General features: G+C 55.2%; 8 protein-coding genes across 8 annotated transcripts; 3 read left to right on the plus strand and 5 right to left on the minus strand.

Moving 5' to 3' along the window:
- Positions 1 to 218: 218 nt before the first annotated feature.
- Positions 219 to 2,600, minus strand: B0T26DRAFT_509584 (6-phosphogluconate dehydrogenase). The gene is made up of 5 exons (XM_060435419.1): positions 2,302 to 2,600; positions 1,951 to 2,076; positions 1,330 to 1,885; positions 831 to 1,265; positions 219 to 772 (listed from the first exon to the last, which is right to left on the minus strand). Exons 1-5 carry the CDS (start codon positions 2,313 to 2,315, stop codon positions 332 to 334), a joined length of 1,572 nt encoding a protein of 523 aa, XP_060290583.1. The 5' UTR covers positions 2,316 to 2,600; the 3' UTR covers positions 219 to 331.
- A 1,853-nt stretch (positions 2,601 to 4,453) lies between these two features.
- B0T26DRAFT_658454 (uncharacterized protein) lies at positions 4,454 to 5,677 on the plus strand (the record flags this gene model as incomplete). Its single annotated transcript, XM_060438870.1, has 2 exons — positions 4,454 to 5,063; positions 5,115 to 5,677. 2 exons carry the CDS (start codon positions 4,454 to 4,456, stop codon positions 5,675 to 5,677), a joined length of 1,173 nt encoding a protein of 390 aa, XP_060290584.1.
- Positions 5,678 to 6,876: 1,199 nt separating this feature from the next.
- Positions 6,877 to 9,561, minus strand: B0T26DRAFT_732397 (triose-phosphate transporter family-domain-containing protein). Its single transcript, XM_060443110.1, has 3 exons — positions 8,660 to 9,561; positions 8,271 to 8,571; positions 6,877 to 8,206 (listed from the first exon to the last, which is right to left on the minus strand). The coding sequence occupies exons 1-3, from the start codon at positions 9,476 to 9,478 to the stop codon at positions 7,356 to 7,358; spliced, it is 1,971 nt and encodes a 656-aa protein (XP_060290585.1). The 5' UTR covers positions 9,479 to 9,561; the 3' UTR covers positions 6,877 to 7,355.
- Positions 9,562 to 11,317: 1,756 nt separating this feature from the next.
- On the plus strand, positions 11,318 to 13,958 carry B0T26DRAFT_657131 (Six-hairpin glycosidase; the record flags this gene model as incomplete). The annotated part of the gene is made up of 4 exons (XM_060438759.1): positions 11,318 to 11,466; positions 11,870 to 12,703; positions 12,777 to 13,564; positions 13,684 to 13,958. 4 exons carry the CDS (start codon positions 11,318 to 11,320, stop codon positions 13,956 to 13,958), a joined length of 2,046 nt encoding a protein of 681 aa, XP_060290586.1.
- A 705-nt stretch (positions 13,959 to 14,663) lies between these two features.
- B0T26DRAFT_657781 (uncharacterized protein) lies at positions 14,664 to 15,443 on the minus strand (the record flags this gene model as incomplete). The annotated part of the gene is made up of 2 exons (XM_060438810.1): positions 14,664 to 14,953; positions 15,050 to 15,443. The coding sequence occupies 2 exons, from the start codon at positions 15,441 to 15,443 to the stop codon at positions 14,664 to 14,666; spliced, it is 684 nt and encodes a 227-aa protein (XP_060290587.1).
- A 1,221-nt stretch (positions 15,444 to 16,664) lies between these two features.
- B0T26DRAFT_613292 (TAFII55 protein conserved region-domain-containing protein) lies at positions 16,665 to 18,155 on the plus strand (the record flags this gene model as incomplete). The annotated part of the gene is made up of 1 exon (XM_060435932.1): positions 16,665 to 18,155. A coding segment is annotated over one exon (1,491 nt), but the record flags the coding sequence as incomplete, so codon positions are not given.
- A 449-nt stretch (positions 18,156 to 18,604) lies between these two features.
- Positions 18,605 to 19,436, minus strand: B0T26DRAFT_658971 (mitochondrial ribosomal protein L37-domain-containing protein; the record flags this gene model as incomplete). The annotated part of the gene is made up of 2 exons (XM_060438919.1): positions 18,605 to 18,861; positions 18,983 to 19,436. 2 exons carry the CDS (start codon positions 19,434 to 19,436, stop codon positions 18,605 to 18,607), a joined length of 711 nt encoding a protein of 236 aa, XP_060290589.1.
- Positions 19,437 to 19,655: 219 nt separating this feature from the next.
- On the minus strand, positions 19,656 to 20,630 carry B0T26DRAFT_732419 (NADH-ubiquinone oxidoreductase). Its single transcript, XM_060443111.1, has 2 exons — positions 20,187 to 20,630; positions 19,656 to 20,037 (listed from the first exon to the last, which is right to left on the minus strand). The coding sequence occupies exons 1-2, from the start codon at positions 20,410 to 20,412 to the stop codon at positions 19,952 to 19,954; spliced, it is 312 nt and encodes a 103-aa protein (XP_060290590.1). The 5' UTR covers positions 20,413 to 20,630; the 3' UTR covers positions 19,656 to 19,951.
- Between the last annotated feature and the right edge of the window lie 145 nt (positions 20,631 to 20,775).

The following is a 20,775-nucleotide window of genomic DNA, read 5'->3' on the forward strand; positions in this document are numbered from 1 at the left end:
ATGGAGGAACATTCAAGGTTTATTAACCGATGTATAGCCGCTCTCTCTAAACCTGAACAGCCTTTACACGTGACTTGGCTCAGCTGTCTCGTTTCTATGGCCTGACCCAGGTCGACCCGATCTGGCCTGAATCTGGATCCTGTAGATCTTGACATTCAACGTCCACAAATCATCATCACCGGTGCACATGTCCAGGACTCCAGATCAATCATGGTAGCTCCTCTGGTCGTGCGGTCTCTATGTATAATCTACGAAAAGCGCCACTGGAGCTGGGCAATCCCTACCGAATAGCTCCTGTCGTCGTCAATCCGTCACGATCATGGCCCGTTTTTTATGCCTGGTAAGTCGAAGCCGACACGTTTCCTCCCCGGCCAGTCCAGTTGACGTGGATGTCCTTGCCTTCGGGGTACTTGGCGCTCGCGTTCTCGGGCTTGATTCTGAACGTGTGGGCGCCGAAGTAGTCACGCTGCGCCTGCAGCAAGTTGGCGGGCAGGTCCTTGGTGCGATACCCGTCGAACCATGACAGCGCAGTAGAGAAAGCCGGAGCCGGGATACCAAGCAGCGCAGACTTGGCGACCACGTCGCGCCAGCCTGGCTGGGCCTTGTGGATGGCCTTGTTGAAGAAATCGTCAAAGAGAAGGTTCTCGAGATCGGGCTCCTTGCGGTAAGCCGCCGTGATGTCCTTCAGGAAGACGGAGCGGATGATGCAGCCGCCGCGCCACATGAGAGCGATAGAGGGCTTGTTGAGCTTCCACTTGTACTCCTTCGCCGCCTATTGATGCTTGTTAGGACACTGTCATCCACACACCCGCATCCGAATATCGACGTACCTCCTGCATGAGCATGAAGCCCTGCGCATACGAGATGATCTTGGATGCGTAGAGAGCCTGCTCCAGATCGTCCAGGAACTGATCCTTGTTACCCTCGAACGTGTTGGCGCGGCCCACAAACTCCAGCTTGGTCGAGGCCTTGGCACGCTCATCCTTGATGCCCGACAAGCAGCGGGCAAGAACAGCCTCGGCAATGAGGGTGACGGGCATGCCTAGGTCCAGGGCGTTCACCGCGGTCCACTTGCCAGTGCCCTTTTGGCCGGCCTTGTCAAGGATCTTCTCGACAAGCGGTGAGCCATCCTCATCATTGAAGTACATGATGTCCCTCGTAATCTCAATCAAGAACGAGTCCAAGACACCCTTGTTCCACTTAGTCAAGACGTCTCCGATCTCCTTGTTGGAGAGTCCAAGGCCGCGCTTCATGATGTCATACGCCTTTAACCGTCCGTTAGCAAGCCGGCGTAGGTAGTGCGTGCTTGACAAGGCAAGTGTTATATACCTCGCAGATGAGCTGCATGTCACCGTACTCGATGCCGTTGTGCACCATCTTGACGTAGTGGCCGGCACCCTCGTCGCCAACCCATTCGCAGCATGGCTCATTGTCGCTCTTGGCAGAGATGCTCTGGAAGATGTCCTTGATGTAGGGCCACGCATCCTCCTGTCCACCGGGCATGATGGACGGTCCGTAGCGAGCACCCTCCTCGCCTCCGGAGACACCGGAGCCGACGAAGCGGAAGCCCTTGGACGCGAGATATTTCGTTCTCCGGTTGGAGTCAGGGAAGTGTGAGTTGCCACCATCAATGATGATGTCTCCGCGCTCGAGAAGGGGGATGAGCGTCTCGATCCAGTCGTCAACGGCCTTGCCAGCCTGGACGAGAAGCATGACGCGACGGGGCTTCTTCAACTTGGAGACAAACTCCTCAGTAGAGTGCGCACCGACGATCGACTTGCCTTTGGCCTCGTTGGCGAGGAAGGCGTCGACCTTGGAGACAGTACGGTTGAAGGCGCAGACCGTGAAACCATGGTCGGCCATGTTGAGAATCAGGTTCTGACCCCTTTGCGAGCGTCAGCCAAGGCCATCACGGAACGTGACAGGAGGGAGCAGTAGACTTTGACTTACATGACGGCCAGGCCAATGAGGCCGAGATCAGCGCTTTCACCATCGTTAGCATTTCTCTGGATTTTGGGTTTCAAGGAGGCAGCTTCTTTCACAGCTCCGCCAACGTTGATGTTCGCTAGGCGGGCGCTGGAGGGACTCAGTAGGTATTATGAGGCAAACAAATCTATCGCTACGGGAGCTGCATACTGTCGCAAAGCGCAGCGCAACACAAGAGGGGAATGGACGAAAAGGCAGAATGCCATCCAGGCCAGGACAGGAACCGACAAATGCGTTGCCCGGACGAGCAGCCAACGACCCAAAAGGGCTCTGCAAGACTCGCCGGGCGGGGAGGTGGGGTAATGAAGAACTTACACTGGACCAGACATGATGAAGCAACAAGCAGGTTGATGCTACGCAGTGGTATCTATGAAGAGATAATTAAGTAGCTCTCAGAAATGCGACGCTCGACTCGGTCGATGGTGGTAACTGTTGGAATGTGAATTCTCAACGAGGGATTTGTATGGGGAAGAGGGGACAAGGGAGAAAGTGAATGACGAAACTTTTGGAAAGGGCACTCTGGACGTCGGAGGGGAACCTAGTTAAAATGGGAACCACCTGGGTGTCCACGAGCTTGGACGGATAATTGGCGCGGGGCTTACTCAGGTCACTCAAGGTCACTCAGTATATACATGTATCGTAACACTGGGCCCCTTGGAGGACATCCCACGCCATTCCTTGCACTTCGCCGTTGCGATCCCAGTGGACAGCTCAGTCTATTGGCCCGAGCCTACCTTACCTTGCCTAACCTAAGCACTCAGCCCATTCCATTGCTATGTCAGGTGGGTAGGTAGCTACGAAGTTGCACCTTTCTTGGCTTCTACTGAGCTTCGACAAATACTCCTGCAAGATATCTATTATGAGCGAGTTATCTTGCTAAAACTAAGCTCGAGTTGGGCTACCTGGCTTGAGCTACAACCTGAAGCCTCGTTCCCGGCATACTACGTCTAGGGAAAACAAAGGTCCGGTCAAGGGCGCGGAGATCCACTGGCGGCAAGGAAGTGCGCCCCCAGGATACGGAGACTTCGTAAGGATAAAATTGACAGCAGGCGGAGGTACCTTAGCACGACGGCGGCAGGTCCGAACATCGCTCCTCAACGCCCGCGCCTCGGAGTTGTTAGGGACAATGCCACCAAAGTCACACGCTTGGCAGCGTCTCTTACGAGAAAACATTGCCCCTTCGCTCCTTTTTGGTCCGAATCCAAACCAGTTTCGTCGGACTAGGGGTCTGTTGGTTTCGCAATGCCAGCGCCGCTCTAGACAGGAGACGGCACAGACTACCTTGGTCACAGCGCAGCCCTCTACGCTTCCGCCTCCCGACTGCAACTTCGGCAATGGCGGGAGCTTATGTTGTGGCTTCCAGGTTGGCTGCCTTAGTTGTTGCCCCAAAGGAGGCCCCCCCAATCCCTTCTCTTTCCTGTCAATATCCATGGAGATCGCTTACTCTCTCTCTATATATCCACTTTCTTGTCATATATATGTCTATCAGAACGATGGTCTCGGGATTGGTTAATTCGTCGGCGTCCGCGGATGCATCGGGACGCTAATGTTAGAAAGTAAACGGAGCTCCCTTTTTTCCCGGTTCCATCCCACGCACAGCAGAGTAGCATTATGGGGAGATTCTTCTTAGTTTTGCCCAGATTTTACCAAAGAGCCTACAATGGCTTTTTGCCTTCTCACATGAGCTAATGGAGGAAGAAAAAGAAAAAAAAAGCTGCCCACTTCCCACTCTAGTAGCAAACAGGGTTTGACGAGCCAGGTCCACCAAGTACGATGGTAAACTTGGTCCCGGGCCAAATTCCCGCAAGGGATCTCGAGGCTCGACTGAGAACTTCAGGCTCTTTTTGTCCAGCCAATGGGCAGCCGAGAGTTAGTCTGCAGTTTTGGCGAAGGGGAGTCCTTGCGTCCGATCGCTGTCCGCAAGGTTGAGCTAGTGTCTCATCTTCTAAATGTCGCCGCCGACGGGCTTAGGCAGTCGAGAAAGCCGGGAGCCTCTGGAGGGGTCGAGGAAACTTACCCCTCCATCCTGTGGATGTCAGGACAGGGTGGAGGAGCTTGGGACGGGCAGGTCTCAGGGCAATTGTTGGCTTGGCATTGGTTGGCTAGCGCTACTGGTTTCTGCTTCTCGGCCAAACGTCAGCCACCGACCGCACTTGCGATAACAAGAGCGGTGGTCAGAAGAGGCGCAAGTGTGGCTGGTAAATACCGCGACCCCAACTTTGGCAGGCAAGAACCGCGGCCCACTCTTTATTTTCTTGGCTTCTCAGGCGCGCATTTCACCTATGACTCTATTTCCATTCGAGATCATCGCAAAAACGATTCCGACCACAAAGTCCAACCCACACACGACCTCGTCTCGACTAAACGGATCAATACCCTTACAACCATAGCAGCTGTCGGACCGGGTCGCAGGTACGTGACAAATATACCACATACCAAGATTCGGTAGTTGCGCGAGAAGTTCATCATGTCGTACCCCGGCCCTCCAGGTGCCTCCAAGGGCGCGTCGCATCCCTCACTTCCTCCTCGACCCCCCGCTACGAAACTCTCGGGCTTCAAACCTGCATTCTCGGCCGCGCCCTCTGTCACGACCTATTCCACTCCCTCGCCAATCGGCTATCCTGTCACCACTGCACCACCTTCGTACTCGAGCGCGGGCTATGGCGCCCCTGGCAGCTATGGCTTACCTCCTTCCACCGCTCCATACATGGCTACCGCTCCGGGTGCTCCCGCCCTAGGTGTTAGTCCCGGTGGCTACAACCAGGCAAGCCCGTATAGTTATCCCCAACAGCCTCAGCAGCAAGGCTACCAGCAACAGCAGCCCTACTATGGCGCCCCTGCCACCGCTGCTAGCTACGCCGGCGCTCCCCAGATCCGCAATCCCTTCCCAGCCCCCAGCACGCAAGCCGTCACTTCCGACTACAACCCCGAGGTGGCAGCACAAATCGCGCAGTGGCAGAGCGCGTATATGCCTAAAGACCCTTCAGAACCGTCGATCCGAGGTCCTGCGGGCGCTGCTGGACGTGCCGGCAACATTGGCGCGGCTGGAGCAGCTGGCCAGGCCTATGGCGTAGCCGGTGGCATTCCGGACACTATTGCCGCTACTGCTGCTGTCGCAACTACGCCAGTCGATGCCAGCAATACCGGCGGTCAGGCCGGCGAGAAAAAGAAGACCGTCTACCGAGAAGGCGGCGGCAAAAAGTGGCAGGACGACTCACTCTTGGAATGGGACCCATCGCATCTACGTCTATTCGTTGGTAACCTGGCTGGCGAGACGACAGATGAGTCTCTGTACAAGGCGTTCTCTCGTTGGAAGAGCATACAAAAGGCTAAGGTTGTCCGCGACAAGCGCACGACAAAGAGTAAGGGATTCGGCTTTGTCAGTTTCAGCGACCCCGAAGACTTCTTCCAGGCCGCCAAAGAGATGAACGGCAAGTATATCCAGAGCCACCCGGTCACGATTCGCAAGGCCAAGACCGAGATCAAGGCCCAAGTCGTCAAGGAAGACCGCAGAGGCGCCAGGAATCACAAGAGAAGCAGCAAACCCAACGAAGACAACAAGAATAAGAGCGGCAGCGGCGTGGGAGATGGCAAAGATAGCGCTCCATACGAGCCGGCTCTCGGCCCTATTGGGGGCGGTATCACGAAGCCCGGCCAAAAGACGCGAGGTGGCCTGCGGCTGCTTGGCTGAGCCTCATTCTCATTTGCAATTCGCTCACGCCAGATGACTACTCAAAGCAACCCATTAAACGGCTTATTATCGGGCTTTGCAATCATGGCGGAAGCTAAGGCCTAAGAATTATCGCCGATATGGCACGACAAGGAGCCTACAACACCAGTTTCTTTCAACGAGTGCACACCCCCAATTCTAATCACCTCATTTGAGGATCGCGACGCGTCGTATGTGATTCTAGGATCACCACCACAACACACTGCTACCAGTACTAAACGGCCACAGGCACGTCGGTTGTGCAATAGCACCCAAACTTGGGACGAGACGCGATCGATAGACACTTATCTATCTATATCGACATGTTGAAGAAAAATGTAAATAGCGACCCCATCACAGAGGACGGGTTTGCTGTTTTCTTTAACGCAATAACATCACACCGCTTGCGAAATCATGCAGCAGACAGGACAGCAATGAGGTCTTGATTAGAGGCATAATCATAGAGGAACTTGGTTCCTCTATAACTTGTACGGAATATTAACTGCTGGCCTATCTCAGCATCGCTGAACAACGAGGCTTAGTAGCAAGGCCTAAATAGTAAATCAGCCTGTTTACTCTCTAAATTGCACGTTTGACCGCTGACAATAATGGCCTGACGCAGCAGATTGCTCCGAAAGGACATTCTCACAAATGAAGGAATCTTGTTTTTCCGAGCCGTGTTTGTTGACTACCTGCCGGGCTGTTGAGACACACCACCGGCAGCGTGGCCTAAGGAATCAGGGATAATTGACGTGGGAATTGAACCGGTTTCTCTTTGTGTTTGTTGACTCTCTGCTGGCCTGTCTGGAAACCTCCCAGCAGCAAGGCCAAAGGAATAGGGTTGATGGCACGGAAATGGAATTGGCTTCTCTCTGAACCGTGTTTTCTTCTAAATCAATCATCCTTGGCCCGGACGGATTTGCGGCTGGGCAGGTTCGGTTGAAGGTGCGGGCAAGCGACAAGGAACCTGTAGTACAAGTTCTCTCGAAAATTGACGGCGGGAAGGAGGAAGTTGTTGAGAAAGATCAAGGCCAGCTTGTTTCAAGAGACGGCTTAGTCGAGGAAGTCGAAAGACAACTGACAGCAGTTACACTTGGACAGGAATAGATCTCTCTACAGATAGGGGAATAGCTGGTAGCTCCCAATAACAGACGGTCACTATTTAACAAAACAAATAAAACCACCCCGAAGTATCCAAAAGGAAACAAATAATGCAGTGATAAATGTAATGAAGAAAAGAGTATGAGCTCCAAAGGAAAAAGAAAGAGAAAGAGAAAGACAAATCCAGCTTATTTTACGATTCAGCAGCCTCTTTCATCTCCGTCCCACTCTATTTTCTCCCTTCCAAATGCAATACCAGAGTAAAGATTTTGACCTGGAAAAATTGATATCTGTACACGAGTGTGGGTATCACGGTTGTATGGTGTAAGGAAATAAGCCCCCGCCCCGAATATGTAGGACATAAGAAACACAAGATGATGTGGCCCGCTCGTCTAAACAGACAACCCAGAAAAAGGAAATAGGCACGCAGATTTGTGCGAGTATATACGGCGACATTAGGTCCCAAGTCATCCCCTTCGACGTTTTAATACCTCAAGACGAGGCGGCTCAACCGGCTCTAGTCTTCCATAGTAGCAGCCCTCTGCTGCGCCTCCGTGAGCTACGGTGATGGTTCGGGCGTGATGATCACATCGCCGCCGTCGGCGCTGAAGAGCACTTCGCTGAGTTCGGTGTTGTTGCGGCGTAGGAGGCCCGTCTCCTCTCCGTCATCGCCATCTACATCTGCATCCGCATCGCTGCTGCTGGGAGATGAGGAGTTGCCATGGGTCTGTGGGTCGGTGGTATCCTCGTCCAGCTCGAGGCTGCGCAATTTGCTCTCCTGGGCCTCCTGGCGCATCTTGCTAATCTTGATATAGTTATAGGCACCAATAGCCCCGATCGTGACGAACAGGCCGACGATGTTAATAGGGGTCATGGTGTCGCCGAACACCAAGGCGGCGGCCGAGATGGTCACGGCCTCCTTGAAGATGCCGGCGATGGACAACGTGACGACCGAGGTGCGCTGCAGCAGAGCGAACTCGGAGGCAGTCATAAAGAAGGCAATCATGCCGGGAAAGAGGATGATCAGGGGGGCCATGAGAGCGCCCTGTTCCGAGGCGATTGTTCCGAGGCCATCGATCAGCTTCGAGACGCCCTCGACCGGGATAGCGATGGCGATGAGCGTCAGGAACATGACGGGCGCGAGGAAGAAGATGCTAGAAAAGGGGTTCGACGTTGCGGAATTGCGGAGGAGCAGAATCTGGGTGAGACCCCACCGGAAGCCAGAGAAAAACGCGGCAGAGATGACTAGGAAAAACCCGCCCAGGTCAAACTGGACCTCGCCGGCCACCATCATGATGACTCCGAGAGTCATGGTCGCAATAACAGTCACGAGCCGCCACGTGGGCACCTCAAGATGGAAAATGAAGGCGAAAATGAGCACAAACGCCAGCGAAGACGACTTGCACATGGCTGGTTTTGCTTTGGTCAGCCAACGCCCCCTAATGCCCAATCCCATTTTCTGAATCGCACTTACTGTAAAATGTAAGAGTAATGAACTGGAGGGAAGTATTTCCGAGGCCAATATCGAGGCCCGTGGCCACACCACATGGGCCAATCCTCGTCAGGTAGAACATCTTGGTCATGGGCGGCTTCTCGGGCTCCAATTCATGCCTCGACTGGCCCCTGTCCGACCTGTGGCTGTTCTGTGGCCGCAGCGAGGGAACGAAAAGGAGCACTAATGACGCCAGGGAAAATTGCACGAGCATGTGCATCGACGTGGTGAACAAGGGAAACGGGAAATTGAGCTTTTTAGGGTCAAACATCCATTTGTTATACTGGCGAGCGAGAGTGGCCAAGTTAGTCGAGAACCGAGACGTTCCGGGGAACAGGCGCATGGGAGGAGGGGAGGGGGGGTGACCTTACAAGAGATATGCACAGAGAAAAAAAGTACCAGAGGCCAATGAGCGAGGCATTCACCAGCAGTTTCTTCATGACACTGCGGTCTGCCTCTTTCTTGTCCTGGGGCAACGCCTTTTCTCGGACTATCCTCTGGTCGAGCAACCTGTTTCGGCTCCTCCTCCGTCTCTTCCGCTGCCGGTCTTTGCGCGTCAAGCCCGTCTCCTCGTCATCGTGGAGGTCCTCTTCAGACAGGTCACTGCCATGGCCATCGCCAGGGCTGTCGGGCCGCACAGCAACCAAGCTCTCCTCGCCGGTTTCCTCGAGTATCTTTGGGCTGTCGGGGCCGTCAACGATTTGGTTGCGGATAGAGTGGGCCCTCGGGCGCGGGGAGCGGCGGCTGCTGCTCGAGGCACTGCCAGCTGTTATAAGACTGCTCCGACGGCGGCGGTGGCCGACGGGGTGAAGGGGCTCCATCTCGATCTCCTCGGCATCCGGCCCCTCGCCCTCGCTGGAGCCGTAGCTGTGGCTATGTGGAACGGGCTGCTGGGCGTGGAGCCGGCCAGGGGTCCGGGTCGCGTGTGCCGATGGTGAATCTGGTGGTTTCGAGATAGGGGGCCGGGAGCTGGGGCGAGACTCGTCGTCGAAGACTTGTTGGGGGGTGGAAGGGGGCGGTAGAGGCAATGCCGTGTCGAGTTGGGGGAATTGGGCGTCTGGTGGAAGGGGAATCGACATTCTTGAGGTGGATGCACCGCAGCAGCATGTCCTTTCGGGCTCATCGTTGTCCAATTGTGCACGCTGTGACGGAGTCGTTTTCGGTAAGCTCTGGCCAGTCGCTGCTAGCATCGCTCACAGGACCACAGACCCAGCCAAGTCAGGGATGGCGGTGGAGTTCGCGCGGTCGCGAGGCGCGGGCTGATTGGCTTGGCTTGTTTTGGCTTGTTCAGATCAGCCAGGCTCCCTGCTGAGCAAGCTGGGGAGCCCATCGCTCAAGCCATTATGCCAAGGCAGTTGCTACCGGGGTGCCTGCTAGCCTCTGTTGAGTGCCTCTCTCCAAGGCGCTGGAACGCTGAGCTCCGCGGAGGCTTGGCCTCACTGAGGCCACTGTGGTGCCAATTCAATATAACATTGGCAACCGCCTTACCGCCTTACCAAAGGAAATACTTCGGAGCGAGGCTGGCGCCGGAATAATCAATGAACCATACGGAATGATGGGATGGCTTTCGTCTCTCGTCATCCATCTGATTTACAACCCGGCCCAATACGTATGTAGGTCGATGCCCTTGACTAGAAAAGAACACGACAATGCGGCCTCTCAGTCCGACACGACTTGAGCGCCTCAAGGCGAAGCAGAGGTACTGAAGTTTGAGACTCAAGTGACACATGCCGCCCACTCGCTCCGTATATGTGTACAACATCGCATTCGCTTATGCTACGGAATGTTGGTCAACTCTCCTCGGATGAACACTCCGCATCCCATAGCAATTGGCGATGAGCGTTGTCTGTGACTTAAATATGGGAGTGCTCTTTCCCTTCAGCTCCAAGTTTGGCAGTTTCTGTCAGTCTCGTCTGGCTCTGAAGAACGCTCCATGTCAATCAGCCAAGGTACGGATTAAGTCAGGCATCTAAGGTATCCTAGGTTGCGGTTCTTGGCACTCATACGGATGCTAGCTGTAGAGGAGGAAGACCCCAGTGAACCTAGCCTCTCTCCTGACCACTTGGATGCTAATTAGCTCAAGGCAGGCGGAGATAGCTGTGCCGCGGCCTTTGCACACCAAGCTACGAGGAATTGCAGCTCGCTTTTATCGCCTGTGCACTGAACAAAAAATACATGGAAATGCCCATCGTGGTCATGATACAAGCATGGCTATTTGCACCAATCTACCTTGGCGTGGCCCAATAAAAGCACGGCGCTCCCTCCCTTACTTACACGTGTACACATGTATGTACCGGGCTATAGGTAGGTAGGCCTTGGATGTCTCCCGTGGGACGAAAATAAGCCGATTCACTAAGTAAGCGATGTTGTAGGTAAGGTAGCCGGTAAGGTATCTGTTCCAGGTGGCGATAGGGTGCTTACTCAGGAGGTGCCTCCCGTCCTAGCTGCATCATAGGCGGGGGAGAAGCCTCACTCTGGCCAAGTCAGGAGTGCATTCACTGCACCTTGGACACTCGGCGTCAATTCGAAAGCCTTGTGACCTGGCACGGGCGGGCTGCGGCTACACTTGCCAATGCTGACCGGGCACTTAGTGAGCCATTATTCGGATTCCAGTGTCACCTTAAGTATTTATAGTTGTTTGATGTCGATGGACGGCCTTCAAAACCGGCAGCATTTCCGGTCAATCTCTAGCTTAACTCATCCGTCCCGATCGCCCCGATTACCTGCTTATTAGGCCGGCCCCGTTGAGATCGTCCGTCAATAACCCTCCCAGGCCTGCCGGTGCGTCATTACTGCTAGTTACGGCCCCAACACCCCTTTTCCCCAGCCTTCGGTTGTTTGGTTTCCTTCCTTAGCCTCCAGTCCGACCTATCCGTCCGTCTAGAGCAACCGAAGGTATCAGGTTTACCTTTGTTTCTCCCTCGTCTACGCACCGCAGTCGCTGCAGTCTATGGCACTGTTGCATTCCAAACTAAAGCTAATCAACTCAAGCCGGTCAACCCAACGGCCACTGCAGTCGGACCATCGCCATGTCACCGCAAAGCTCAACGCAGAGCGGCGCCAGCCAAATGCGCTCGCACGGCGGCGGCTACCTTCCCATTGAGAACTATGGCCTCATTGGAAATATGCGGACCTGTGCACTCGTTGGCATGGACGGCAGCGTCGACTTTATGTGCTGGTGAGTCTAGATTCAGGTTCTGGGTTGTGCTCGTGTCCGACCTGGCCCAGACAATGGCGGGGGACGTTGACGTTGGTGAACCCCTCATTCTCTTGTTCACGGCGGGGCGTCTGATCCCCAAACTGTCAAATATCACATGCTACAAGCGACGCAAAACAAAAAACTGAGGCTTGTTGATATGTCAAGATAGGTCTTCAGCATCGGGCCGCCTTTTGGCCTGCTCTGGCCGTTTTTCTTTTTTTCATCTTTTTTTGCTTTCCTATTCCTTTTTGTTCTCCTTTCTTAACCCAAAGCAAAAACCTACATTGGAAATGAGGGAGCAAGGGAAGGGAAAAAGTGGAAAGGGGCGGCATCTTGAGCCTGTAGCCCCTATTTTCTATGGCAACAGCTAACTCACCGACAGGCCCGAGTTCGACTCACCCTCGGTCTTCTGTCGTCTGCTCGACAAGGACAAAGGTGGCCACTTTAGCATCCACCCAGCCAAACATTTGTCGTGCACCACCAAGCAGCAGTACCTGGCCTCGTCCAACATCCTCCAGACCAAGTACATCCATGACGATGGCGCCGTTGATATCGTCGACTTCTTCCCTCGCCCCAAGACGGCCAAGGTTCTCTTCAAGGGCCCCAAGCAGAGCGCCTACCGCGAGATGACCAGCGTGCAGGAAGAGCTCAAGAAATGGCTCGTTCGCCGCGTCGAGTGCATTAGGGGCTCCATGGAGCTTGATGTCGAGATCTTCCCTGCGTTCGAGTACGCATCGGAGCCGCACACAACGGAAATCCTCCAAGAGGAGAGCGGCGCCCATGCCACTCGCAGCAAGGCGGTAACGTTCCACTCCAAGACGGTCAACCTTCAGCTCGACGTCAGCGTCGACAAGGGTGAAGACGACGGCAAATCCTGCCCTATTGTCCGCTTCAAGAAGGTGGCAAGGCCCGGAATGCTGGGCGAGGGCATAGTTGCCACCATCAAGATCTCCGAAGGACAGGCCGTATCGCTAGTCCTCCGGAACGACCTCCCAAACCATGTCACAGAGACCATCACCCCGCTGGTCCTCGACAGCCAGCAGCACGACACCCAGGCCTACTGGTACAACTGGATCAACAAATCCAGCTACAAGGGCCGGTGGAGGGAGGTGGTGAGCCGAAGTCTCATGATCTTGAAGCTAATGACGTACGAGCCCACCGGCGCCATCATTGCGGCCCCGACTTTCTCCATCCCTGAGGATATCGGCGGTGTTAGGTGAGTGTTGCTGCCTCCAACAACACCAACCCGGCGCGTAACGAGAGCTAATTTCAAGATGGCCCCTACAAAGGAATTGGGACTACCGCTTCTCCTGGGTTCGCGACTCTAGCTTTACCATCTACATCCTCTTGCGCCTCGGCTTCACCGAAGAGGCCGACGCCTACATGAACTTCATCAGCGAGCGGCTTCTCAAGTCTCGCGGGGCCGACGGCGGACTGCCCATCATGTTCACCATCCGCGGCGAAACCGACATCCCCGAGAACGAGCTGGCGCATCTGGACGGCTACCGAGGCAGCAGGCCCGTCCGGATCGGTAACGGCGCCGCCTTTCACCAGCAGTTCGACATTTACGGCGAGCTCATGGACGCCGTCTACCTCTACAACAAGTATGGCAAGCCAATTCACTGGGACCTGTGGGTGTCGGTCCGCGAGATGCTCGACTACGTGCTCACTATTGTCAACGAGCCCGACATGAGCATCTGGGAAGTGCGGAACAACAAGCAGAACTTCACCTACTCCAAGATCATGCTGTGGGTGGCCTTTGACCGCGGGCTCCGGCTCGCTGAGAAGCGCAACTTCCCGTGCCCGAACCGCGCCAAGTGGCTCGAGGCGCGGGACACGCTGTACGAGGAGATCATGAAGAAGGGCTACAACAAGGATATGCAGTGCTTCGTGCAGAGCTATGAGAGCCGCACCACGCTCGACTCATCCATCCTCATCGCCCCGTTGGTCTTCTTCATTGCCCCCAACGACCCGCGCTTCGTCCAGACCATGGACCGCATCATGCTGCCCCCAGAGAAGGGCGGCCTGACCAGCACCGGCTTGGTGTACCGCTACGACACAGAGCGGTCTGAAGACGGTAAGCTCCCCCTCCCCCTTTCTTCCCTCTCCTTGATTCCTTATGCCACCAGGACCCAGCATCAGATGAGCAAATATATACCCAACGTCTCAGCTAATGTATCCACTACACACAAACAGGAGTAGGAGGCCGCGAGGGCGCCTTCAGCATGTGCACGTTCTGGCTGGTCGAGGCAATGACGCGCGCGAGCGTCTACGAGCCCAAGTACCTCGTGCGCGCCATCAACCTGTTTGAGAACATGCTCAGCTTCTCGAACCACCTGCTCATGTTCTCCGAGGAGATCTCACGCAGCGGCGAGCAACTGGGCAACACGCCCCAGGCCTTTAGCCACCTGGCCTTGATCAGCGCCGCCTTCAACCTGGACCGCGTCTCGGAGAAGAAGTATGGGAGGTGATGTGGTTTTGTTGTGTCGCGCCAAGTACAGTTGTGCTCTCGGGGATTTGGAAACATGTCTCGAGATGTCGAGCGCCATGCCGGCTCTGCCCACCTATGTAATTAGTTGGTCTTGGGAACAACGGGCATCTAGATAGATACAGTCTAGATCCAGAGAACCATATTGTCTTTGATCTATCTAGGTGGACCAGGCTGTTTACCATCGCCAGTCTCACGGTTAGGTTTGATCGAACAAAAAAAAAAAGAAAGAAACGTCTTGCCACACAGGCACTCTTCATATGGAAAGAAGTGTGATATACAACTCGGTGCTCCGTACAGATGTGCTTTCTCCAGTCCATGTAGGAACAGTACGACAATTTGGCTACCAAAACTCGGGCAATTACCAAATAAATGGTTGCAAGTTTGGTCGAGGTAGCCCACCCACCCACCGCTCACTCTCTCCTCGCCACTGGCACCAGAACACGGACGAAGTAAATAATAGACACAACAAATACTAGAAATCATGAATAGCAACCTATGATACACGCCGCTCCTTTTCCCTTTTACAGACCAGAACGCCATCGCTATGCTTCTTTTCCCACTTCCGTCTTTTTTCCCATCTCGCTCACTCGGTCTCTACTCCATCCGGCTCAGAAAACCTCTCCCTTCCTTGCCCCGCTCCCGCGTCAGCGCGCATGCAACAGAAACATTCCCCCTCGTGACCAGGTCACGACATGTCCATCTCGTCGGCTATGCTACGGTCTCCCAGCGAGCTGAGGCCTGAACTAGGTGGCCGCGAGTCCTCGTCGTTGTCATCCCGGGCGGCTGCGGCAGCAGCCGCAGCGTCTTGGTCGTCGGGACTCCGCTGGGCGGCCACACGCAGGCGCTCCTCCCAGTTCAGGATGCTGGGGAACGCGCCGCCCTCGACCAGCACATCGCCGTGCTCGTTGCACCGCCCGAGCAGCGTGCCCATGTACTTGGAGTCATCCTCGTTCTTACTGTGCTTCTTCTTAAGAGCTGCGCGGAGAGGGGGGAGGAGTGATGATATTAGAAATCTGCCCTTCTTGTCTACCAAACGGGAGAGTGGCGAGGAACGAGGGATGTTTAACTCACCATTTAGGTAATCATCGGCCTCGTCGTCGCCGTCGAGGGCGATGCGCTTGATCTCGCGGTTCATGGGGCCCTGGACCCACTCGAGGAAGGCCTCGACGCCACGCATGTCCTCGACGCCCAGAAAGTCCTGCTCCTCCTCCGTCTTCTCGGGCAGCAGGGCGCCGGCGTGCTGCAGCGCCATGCGCACCTCGACTACGGTCGGCGTCGCGTCCTCGACGCCATTGTGCGCCGCGTACAGCGCCGTCAGCCGGCACAGGTGCAGAAAGTACCGCCCCGCTAGGTCCGTCACCGAGTCCAGTACCGACGTCTTGGCCCCGTGGTAGCCCGTCGCCCGCAGGATCTGGAGCACCGCTGGCCGCAGCAGCGAGTGGTAAAGCGACGGCGGCGGCGTCATGGTGGTCGTGGTCGCGGATGTATGTGTGTGAGAGAGAGAGATTGCTGACGTTGGCGAATGTGGTACCAAAGTGGGAGTTAGGTAGGTGAGTGGGTGATGAGTGAGTGAGTGGAAGATGTCTCCTCCTCAGACCTCTCGCAACTACGAGATGGAGGGGTAGCGAGGCCGTGGTTGATCTGAGATGAATACGTGGGTATTTAGGCCCCCAGAACAGCCAAGAGCTTGCTGCAACTCCCTTGCTCTTGTTTTCTTATGACTACAGCTGGTGCTGTCTCGCCATAATGCGATGGAAGCTTGCTCAGACTCTTTGGCTCAACTTTCGCCGATAAGCGACTTCAGACCTAACAGTAATCAAAATACCCACACTGCCGTCTATTGTTCTAGAGGCGGATTGTTGCGGATGTCATCGGGGCATAACCAGGCTATTGTTATGCTGTATATAATCTGACTTGTCGACCTCGCCGTCACGAAAGGCCGCGTCGACGACTGCTTCCCTTTGCTTCTGCTCAGCGATGTTAAACTGGGAAAATGTGGAGCACTAAAACGGGGCATTGTTCTTAGCGTACGTTTGGTGGGGTGTGTATTCCGTACTGTACAGGACCTATCCATTGCTCTCTTCAATGTACCGATAGAGTAGAGTCGGTTGAATGTTACGTCGCTAAGGTGAACTCCCGCACGGATCGCTCACAGGCCTTCCCTCTGGCCAAGAGCTCTAATCCGCCTGTTCGCGTTGACGTGCAGTGTTCTTGTTCTGGGTGGTGTATCTGAACATTTTCAAAGCCCAGGTCGATTCCCTATGGCGAAGTTCACCGCGCCGTCGCGATATTCTCGACACCTATTCCCTTGAGATGCGAAGCGCATCGCAAACTCTGCATCCACTGCTTTGCAGGTGCCCTCCGTCTGCCAAGATCTGAGCTTTATTTGATGTGCGATATCTTTTCTAGTTCGTCCCGTTTGCGGTGACCTTCCGTCATTTCGGCCCACGACCACGCCGGCGTGCTTCCTCACTTCGGGCAGCCACTTGCACGAAAAGTCGGCCGACATCTCTCAGCAGCGAGCAGGATACCACACCGCCTTGCGCTTTGATAAGCCGTCTTCTTCAAGATGGAACAGCCACCACCGCCGCCGCCGCCGCCAAAGCGGCTAACTCTCAAGATCAGCAAAGATCCGAGCGGAGCAACTGTCACAGCCTCTACCTCCTCCACACCCACCCCAGGCTTTGGCTTCCCTACTGCCATGTCTCCCATCCCCCAGACACCCTCTGGGCTTCCCAAGATCAAGTTAGTCGGCAGGAAATCGCTGCCACCGACACCTGCCGATCCAAAACCACCACGGACTCCTCGGCCTGCGGAAGGCAACGCGCAGGCGGGCATTCCGAAGATCACAAAGACCAAGCCCAGGTCAAAACTACCCTCCAAGCGGACCACCAGACACGATAGCGACGACGAGGATACCCCGCTCGCCAACGGCACCAGCCTGGAGCCCAAGATGAAGAAGACCAAGATCACGCTCAAGCCGCTCACGGGCGCCAAACTGGGCCAGCTACACAGCGCAAAGACCCCCTTGTTAAAAGTAAAGGCCATAGGGAGGATTCCACCGCGGCCGCTTGGCGAGGGCTACGACTCAGAGGCAGAGGATAGAGAGATCGACCCTATTATTGAGGAGCAGTTCCTGCTGCGCATGATGCCTGGGGAACACTGCGAATATCTGCAAAAAGCTGTTCAAGAACGGAGAATTGGCGTTCCTAAGAGCAACGGCGGTGCCGACGTGCAGATGAAGTTCCTGGATGACGAGGGACGTCGAATAATGTTCACGATCCAGGGCCAGGCATATGCGGCCATTCTACTGGATCTCCCCACTATCACCGAGGGCATGAAGTCTTGGGACAAGAAGTCGATGGTCAAGTCTGCAGACATTTGCCAGATGCTTTTAGTCTTCGCCCAAGTCGCTAGCGAGGAGGAGGCCAAGAAAGCCATACTACCCAAGGCGGTCGAGCACGGTCTGCGGTGGCCTCACGGAATCACACCGCCCATGCACGACGCCAGGAACCGCCGCTTCAGGAAGCGGCTCAGCAAGCTCGAAATCAGAAACAAGGAGGCTGAGGTCGAACGCTTGCTTGCAGCTGACAGGGAGGCTGTGAGCACCAAGTACGAGTTTGTCGACGAAAAACACAAAGACGACGAGGGATCCGGCGACGAATATGAGTCCGGAGAAGAGGAGGATGGCGAGGCTGACGCCGACGGAGAGCCTGATGACTACTTTGGTGACGCCGAAGCCCTGTTCGAAGTTGATGACGCACTACTCGAGGCCGAGTTCATGGACGCCGTGGGAACACCTGCCGACCCCATGGACTTGGCCACGCCGGCGGTTGGAATAGATGCTGTCACACCCATTACAGCAAACACTGGCACTCCTGCCGCCCAGACTGAGGAAAGCGGCGAAGAGGGAGATTCGGGTGATGACGAGGACGAGGACGACGACGGTGACGATGGTGGCATGGACGACGATGACGGCGACGAGGACAGGACCGACGAGATGGCCGGTGTCCGCAAGGCTATTGCCGACTTGAAGAAACAGCTGGCCGAAAAAGAGGACCAGCTGTCCAAGATGCAGCAGCCTATCATGAGGAAGAGAATCGGCGAAACGATCAAGAGTATAAGGTCGGAAATCAAGTTGAAGCAATCGTCTATCGGCGAGGTCGACGAGGACTAGAATGGGGATTTCTATATGCTGGCAGGCTATGGCGTTCTGGACTGTTTGTTTTGCTTGAGGAGTCATGTTGGCAAGACTGGTTAGGTTTGAGCAAAAATATTCAGCATTTTAGCGGGCTGGGGGTCTTTGATTCGGAGACAACATGCGGCGTTTAGTGGGTGGAGGGATAACACATCGGGAATAGTCTTACACGCACGAAACTGAGCTCGTGACGGTTGAGCTAGACTCAGCTATATAAATAATAGATATCCCGTCCATATGGAAGGCCCTTGGGTATACATTGTCCCTTGGTTACTCATTGTATTTTTGTACAATTTGACTACAGCCCCTCCAACATGACCTCTGTCATCAGGCAGGCGGCTCCACACAGAGCAGCAGCCTATGCAAGGCTCAAGAAGGACGGGGGCAATCGCCAGAGACGCCAGATGAGGGTGTTTGAAATGGTAGCATTACATGGTCTTCAGGTAGTTGGACTCCTTGATCTTGGACTTGCGGTCCTTCCTCATGGCCACGCGCAGCTCCTCGCGCTTCTCGGCCGCCTGCAGGGCATCCGGCAGCCCTTGCCCCTCTCCAACCAACAGGTTGATCGTCTGCTTCACCAGTGGAATCTTGGGCGCCAGCGCCTCCATGTCGCCCGACGCCAGGATCTTGGCCTCGAGGGTCCGCTGCCGCTTGGCTGCTAAACGACGCACCTTGCGGGATTTGGCTGGGGGGCCGAGTGTGTTAGCAAACATTCTCTCTCCCTATCTCTCACTCTTCTCGGAGTGACTAGCCAGGGGGGTTTGTTTGTTAGATGTGCGGGAAAAATGAACCAAAAAAAAACGTACAGAACTCGTCGAGCGCATCCGCGTCCTCGTCCGTCGCCGCCTTCTTCTGCACCTCGAGGCAGTTCCACAGCCAGGCCGGGTACTCATGGTCCTCAAGCGCCTCCGGGTCGTTGCGCCCCTTGAGGTAGTTGAGCCCAGCCAGCTTGGTCCCGGCCTTGCATGACGATAGCGCGGGCTTCTCGGCCGCTGCTGTCGCCGCCGCTGCCGCTGCCTCTTCGCTCGTGGGTATCACTGGCGTTAGCTCGGTTGCTGTGCTGTTGCTGCTGCTGGAGGTTGCGGACGCGGCATTGCGCACACGGATGGTAGTTGTGAAGAACGCGCCGCGCACTGACGGGGCCAGGCCCGAGGTTGCGGTCGAGGCTGAGGACGAGATGGAGGAGCGTGTGAGCAGCCGGATTGCTGGTCGAGAGCTGCTGAAGCCTGCGGCCCGTCGAAGACACGTTCGGCAGATCATTGTTTTCTTTTTCCGTTTTTCGGAAGACCGGAAGGAATGCGAGCGGCCTGGAGCGGCCGGTCGGTCGGATGTGGGCTTGTTTGGGACGTGTGTTGTGGGAGGTGGTGGTAGTTGAAGGTAGACTGTACGGAGCCGGGAGCTTGTTGAACTAAAAATTTCTACGGCGCGCGGATTGGACCACCCGCATTTTGATATTGGCATCCAACGCGCGACATGGAATCGAACGACCACATTTATAGCAAGCAAAACTCACTCGCAATAAAAATCATGCATTAGCTCTGTGCTATAGACTTGGCTTGCTTTGAATGAGTCAATTGCTTGTATTTACATATTTTGGGTCTCATGGTCGGAAAGGAGACTAGAGGAAATGGATGTCACTAAGAGGCCGCATTGTTTGCGCTATGGTTGGTCTCCTACCAGGTGCAAATACAAACCACCCTCCTCCCGCTCTCGAGCAAATGCCAATTCCGTCTACTCTCATGATCCCCAAATGCCACCGCGATGCGCTGGTCCAATTACTCTTCTTGCTTTGTGAAGTAATTCTGCTGCTCGAAGAGATAGCCCTTGACCCGGTTCTCCTTAAGCAGTGTGAGGTATCGTTCTACATCGATCCGTTAGCTCCCCGGTAGATCGCCTGCGTTTGGACACGATTCCTTGACAAAATGGAAACGAATTCCTGTCGTATTCTGCTGTCCCGGTGTATCACCGCGCCGTCCGACAGCTGGGGAGGAGTGAGACGAGCCAACTGACCTCTTAGATGTCCGCACTTTTCCAGATGGTTCACGCCTTCCCGGTAGTAGCACTTGCTGAGCTCCTCCCGTACCAGACGTCCCATCATGACCTTGACCCATTGCTCGCGGACAATGGCATCCTGGGCCTGCTTCAAGCGCTTCGTGTCATCGTAGTCGACGCCGTCAAACGTCGGAGGGACCGTGGGCTTCTTGGCCAGGAAGGCCGCTGACTCGGGCGTGGGCATAGTAAAACGCAGAGGCGGCCGAGAGATCCTCCGGGAGCCGTGTGTCGGTGTAGTAGACGACGATGAGTTCGTTGCTGCCGTCAATCTGTTGCTAGACGGTATGATGCTGGACTCGGACAGCCAATGCACGCAGTTGCAGCGATGCGAGCTCTAGAGCTGTTGATGCCTCGAATGCTAGGCTGAAACAGAAGGACTTCAGGAATTAATCCGAAGATTTCGCGAGGGGGTGGGGAGCTGCAAAGGTCTGTGCGAGTGCGCCCCTGAACCTCAAGGTTCTCCCCAGCCCGCTAAACTCACCGCCTTTGGTTGCCCCGCTAAAAAGTGAAAAATCAAGGTCTGCGATAAGAGAATTTTTTCCACTTG

Source organism: Lasiosphaeria miniovina, assembly GCF_030549165.1.
Source record: "Lasiosphaeria miniovina strain SMH2392-1A chromosome Unknown B0T26scaffold_8, whole genome shotgun sequence".
In the NCBI taxonomy this organism is placed as follows: Eukaryota; Fungi; Ascomycota; class Sordariomycetes; order Sordariales; family Lasiosphaeriaceae; genus Lasiosphaeria; species Lasiosphaeria miniovina.

What these genes read in the sequence shown, in the direction of transcription:
- B0T26DRAFT_732419 (XM_060443111.1), bottom strand. Translation starts at nt 20,412, where the DNA reads ATGCCCACGCCCGAGTCAGCGGCCTTCCTGGCCAAGAAGCCCACGGTC. An exon ending in AAAGTGCGGACATCTAAGAG is followed by an intron (nt 20,038 to 20,186) that starts GTCAGTTGGCTC and finishes GGATCGATGTAG; the next exon opens with AACGATACCTCACACTGCTT.
- B0T26DRAFT_732397 (XM_060443110.1), bottom strand. Translation starts at nt 9,478, where the DNA reads ATGCTAGCAGCGACTGGCCAGAGCTTACCGAAAACGACTCCGTCACAG. An exon ending in TTTCTCTGTGCATATCTCTT is followed by an intron (nt 8,572 to 8,659) that starts GTAAGGTCACCC and finishes CTCGCTCGCCAG; the next exon opens with TATAACAAATGGATGTTTGA. An exon ending in CATTACTCTTACATTTTACA is followed by an intron (nt 8,207 to 8,270) that starts GTAAGTGCGATT and finishes AAGCAAAACCAG; the next exon opens with CCATGTGCAAGTCGTCTTCG.
- B0T26DRAFT_509584 (XM_060435419.1), bottom strand. An exon ending in CTCATTGGCCTGGCCGTCAT is followed by an intron (nt 1,886 to 1,950) that starts GTAAGTCAAAGT and finishes ACGCTCGCAAAG; the next exon opens with GGGTCAGAACCTGATTCTCA. An exon ending in ACATGCAGCTCATCTGCGAG is followed by an intron (nt 1,266 to 1,329) that starts GTATATAACACT and finishes GGACGGTTAAAG; the next exon opens with GCGTATGACATCATGAAGCG.